The 5,017-nt window shown below is 36.6% G+C and overlaps 1 protein-coding gene across 2 annotated transcripts in view; it reads left to right on the forward strand.

The window, feature by feature from the left end:
- LOC149780093 (uncharacterized) overlaps positions 1 to 4,112 on the forward strand; it is a 13,996-nt gene extending 9,884 nt beyond the window's left edge. For both annotated transcript variants that reach the window (XM_089936853.1, XM_089936854.1), the window contains exons 4-6: positions 1,200 to 1,334; positions 2,126 to 2,181; positions 3,474 to 4,112. In XM_089936853.1, coding sequence (XP_089792979.1) covers positions 1,200 to 1,334; positions 2,126 to 2,181; positions 3,474 to 3,560 — 278 coding nt within the window. In that variant the 3' untranslated portion in view covers positions 3,561 to 4,112. The remainder of the gene's footprint in view (positions 1 to 1,199; positions 1,335 to 2,125; positions 2,182 to 3,473) is intronic.
- The last annotated feature ends 905 nt before the right edge of the window (positions 4,113 to 5,017 follow it).

Here is a 5,017-nt window from a genome sequence, read left to right on the forward strand (position 1 = left end):
GAAGAATCCAAGATGGAAGGCGATGACGTATGCTGTATCCTGTAAAGTGCTGTTGTCTACAGTTCCTTGTAGAAACACAAGAAATAACACTCCGGTGTTGGAAATCCGAAAAAAACTTTTAAGAAATGTCTTTGTTGAAAAATTCTGTATGAGCACTCATATATTTCCGGGAGAAAAGAATGAATCCAAATAATTCGAATAAACATTAAAATAACTCCAAACTGACACAACAAAATAACACTTTGACATCAAGTGTTTTAAGCCCAGACTGAGATTTTTTCTCTAAAACAATGAATTTCTTGAGACGCAGAATTGGTATCCATATGAGAGTTTACATCACGTACTCTCAACATGGCCCTGAAAAAAATCATTTTACTCTGAGAATAAAAGTAAAAAAGTTGTTTACTTCACTAACACTATTTACAAGTTTAGGGTCATGTATCCAGTACAGCCTCGATCTCACCCGTATTATTCCCACAATAAAAATAAATTGAAAAAGAACTTGTTCACGTGGCTGTTACTAATTTTGAATTGATGTCGGGAACTAGGTCAGCTTTAAGTGTTTACAAATGAACAGTCAGGGTTAAACTATTTTCTGGAAAAGTCTCGATTTCCTTGTAAACAAAACTACATTACTTTGACATATAGTGAAATTAAAAATAAAAGGATTTTAAAACTTACAATTAATTAAATCAGATAAAAATTAAACCATATATACATAACAGCAGGACATTCAGTTCTTGCATTGGAAATTACTAGTGCTTGGTCAGTCAACTGTCAGTCAGAGGTGAACACAGTACTACTTACAATGTCCAACTAACCTGAGCTATCGCTAGCTAGGTATGAGGAATTAAGTAGTGGGAACACTGTTGACAGCTTGTTGGAGCAGCCGAGGACTAAGTAATTGTCAATCAAAAAACATTTAAATTCCAAAAGACATAAAGTCAATAATTATTGCTCAATTTTCTTAAAATGTTCAAAATGTACCAAGAGTTCCTTTTGTTCCCAATAGAAGTGATGTTTAAAAAAAAATACTTTGTTCATTTTTATTTATAAAGATATAGTGATGGGTATTCTGAGCCATCACGGCTCTGTTGATCGCTCATGACCCCCCTCACGACCATCAAATAAAACAATTTGATAGGAGGGAGTACCAAGAACCTTTCAAAAGAATCTAATGGATTATTTTCATTTAACAGCCGTAGATTTTGACAAGGGAACTTTGGATGTCGATATAAAGCTTAGCGGGATGGAATTCAGAAATACATATGCCGTGCAGTGCACTTACTTGCAAAAAGCCATTCCCACCGTCACTTGTCCGGCAAGGAAAAACCGTGAGCACCATTCTATTTCCACATATCTGGATGGATGGATGAATGAATGGATAGATGGATGAACGAAGGGTGCCTGGCTTGGAATAGCTTCGAAAATGCCAAAGCGAGGCATATACATGACAATTTACGTTCTATTTTAGATGCGACAATGCCATATATTTAATATTTTGCCCCATTTTGTCTTTAATTTTTCATGTCAGTATAAATTTTTGGTTAAAACCAAAAAGAGGATTTTATTTACTAGCTAACTATATATTTCGTGGATTTCTGTGTATGTATGTATGTATGTATGTGTCAACAATTTATAGTTAACTTTTTATTCGTTTCCAGATAAAGCCGACTGATAGGAGCTGGAGGAATCTCAGTTTTGTTGAGATCCTAAACTATTAAAAATACTCCGCTCCGGTGGCCTAGTGGTTAGAGCGTCCGCCTCGGATGCGGGAGGTCGTGGGTTCGATCCCCGGCCGAGTCATACCAGAGACTTGAAAAATGGTACTAACAGCTGCCTCGCTTGGCGTTCAGCATTAAGAGCTTAGTGTTAGGACTGGTCGGCCTGGTGTCAGGATAATGTGACTGGGTGGGACATCATGCTACATGTCTGTGGCATGATGCCCCAGTGTTAGACATCACTATAAACTGCCACATTGCAGACATCGTAGCGATATGACTGAAAAATTGTTAAAGCTACGTTAAAAATCAAAATCACATCACATTAAAAATACAACAGTGGAATTTAGATAGCTCATATAATGTTCCTTTGAAAACTTGTAAATTCTTTCTTTTCTTTCTAGAAGTCGTCAAGGGACCGTATACAGTTTCTGATTTGACGATGCTGAGTAGTTTTTCGGTAAGTAGACGTAGATATGTGTTATGCATGGATGTATGTATGTATGTATGTATGTAGTATGTATGTATGCTGTTGTTGTTGTTCTAGGGTTTAACGCCATTTTTCAGCACAAGATTGGCTATACATGGTGGCCAGTATAACTGGTGGAGGAAGAACCCTGGAAAACCCAGGGAAGAACCACCGACCCACGAGAATCTACTGGCAGGCTTTCCCACGTACCCACGCTAGCCGAGCCTTGGGCTCGAACCCACGCAGACAGAGGTGAGATGTCAGTGATCCGGAACGGTGAGCGCTTTAGACCACTCGGCCACTCGGAGCCCCATGTATGTATGTTGTTGTATGTATGTGTGTGTGTGTGTGTGTGTGTGTGTGTGTGTGTGTGTGTGTGTGTGTGTGTGTGTGTGTGTGTGTGGCTTTCTTTATTTCCTCTTCAGAAGAGATTTCATTCAGTTAATATGTCATTATTACACAACAGAGATAGGAACATAGCTTGACAATAATTGATTTATAGCACACTAAACATGTAATACATACATGTAATACATACATACATACATACATACATACATACATACACACGCAAAAGTAAAGAAAACAATATCTTAACACATGAGTGAAGAACTTATTGCAAACGAAATATATAAGCAACGGAGATTAAGAGAGTATTATAAAGGAATTGGAATTATTTACATTCAGCTGAAACGATTTAAACGGATTATCACATTGGCTCTCACTTAGAACACTTGTAAATAATTTATGTGACAGAAATGAAATGGGTCCATTTCCCTAATTTACTGAACAAGCATAATATCAGATATCGTTTTCAGTTTTATTTGTTTTTCTGTACATAGTGTATATTCCATCAGCCACCACACACATGTATGTATGTATGTATGTATGTATGTATGTATGTATGTATCTATGTATGTATGTGTGTGTGTGTGTGTGTGTGTGTGTGTGTGTGTGTGTGTGTGTGTGTGTGTGTGTGTGTGTGTGTTCTGAGTTAGGCAAAACGATATATTCATTATCTCCATTTCTTTGTTTGTTGTTTTTATGAGGGTATTTTAAAATTTCGATTGAGGTGGCGAGTATCAATTATTGACTCGTACACACACACACACACACACACACACACACACACACACACATACACACACACACACACACAGAGGCAGGCAGACATATGCTGGCAGACAGACAGACGTAAACTTTATATAGCAGTGTTTTAGTGTCTGAACTCTGTGTTAGATCAATTTTAAGGTAAAAAACAACAACTGGTTTTGTCATTTCAGGGGCAAATGGTGGCAGTACTCAAGGCTTACAACAGTGACAAACAGGAAGTCTTTTGCGGGATAGTTAAGACTGTTATTAAAGGATAAAAGGATAAAGATTTTGTATACAATAAGTGAACGTCAATCATTCTATATAAAACCACCAACATTAAGTGTTCTTTACGGCGTTCTAAAAGTTCATTACGGCATGGCATTATGAATTTAAAAACTACTATTTTGTCAACATACAGGATGTCCTTAGGTAGCCACAACACATTTTTTATTTTTTAAGGTAACAAGCTCATTTAGTTTCATTATTATCCCGAAATCTGACAGAAGTATTAAAATAGGTAATTAAATCGAAACAAAACAGTTATTTGAAAATATGAATCATATCAGAGTGTCGAGATAATTTTGATTGAAGTTTTAACCACCTTGATACAAAATACATTTCCAGACAATCCGTCTTTTTCAAAAATTATTTTTCTGGAAGGTTGGGAAAATGTGTTTGGCCATTTTCTTTGGAAAATTTATATTTATAACAGAAAGCGAGAGAGAGAGAGAGAGAGAGAGAGAGAGAGAGAGTTCCCAGACTCATGGCATGTCTCTGAAGGTCTACTTTTTGTTATCGGTATGAAGGAAATAAAGGTTTCACAATTAGTATAGTTTTATTTATATCTTTGATCCGAAGTATAAATGAAGATGTTACAACAAGGCTATCCAGGGTCCATCATCAGAAGATTTGCATTGAAAACACTCAAAGATTTACCATCTCTGCTAAAATATCGAATGAATGAGACCTGAAGAATGTAATACAGTGCAATTTTTTCACAAAGATAACTTTCTTCTTTTCCCAACGATTATGATCGTTCCTGCTTTTGCTGTTGCTATTGTTATTATTATTTATTATTGCACACACACACACACACACACACACACACACACACACGTGAGTTTAGTTGCAAGAGGTTTTGAACATTGACCATTGAAACACTCAAAATTCCTAAATTCTAAGTTCATACATTCTAAGTTCGTACATTCTTGCAATGTCCTCCAAATTAATTTAGCATATGAAAATTACATACAGGACTGCATTACTTTGCTTTCTCTTTGTGTGTATCTTTTCAATGGTATTTGCATATTCTCTTGATAGGATACCCGCTTGGTTTGACGCACGAAATGCATGATAATCTACGAAGCTTCTCGACAAACTTTCAGGTCATTCGTTTTCACACTATACGTGCTGCACTAAATGCGTGATCAACAACGAAGCTTCTCGACAAGTTTTCAGGTCATTCGTTTTCACACTATATGTGATCCAGGAGCTGTATAATCATCTACGAAGCTTCGCGACAAGTTTTCAGATGGTTTATTTTCGCACTGTATGTGACGCACGAAATGAATGATCATAAACGAAGTTACTCGTAAAGTTTTTAGCTCATTCAGGTTCACACAAAATGTACCACCATATGCAGACAGGTTACTTGAGTGGGGATCCGAAATACGAGATCTAAGTATTATATGGGGACGATATAGTCTCAAGTAGACTTCTGTGTTAATTTTGG

The sequence above is a fragment of the Sinohyriopsis cumingii genome, chromosome 16 (genome assembly GCF_028554795.1).
Source record: "Sinohyriopsis cumingii isolate HCF-2022 chromosome 16, ASM2855479v2, whole genome shotgun sequence".
Classification (NCBI taxonomy): Eukaryota; Metazoa; Mollusca; class Bivalvia; order Unionida; family Unionidae; genus Sinohyriopsis; species Sinohyriopsis cumingii.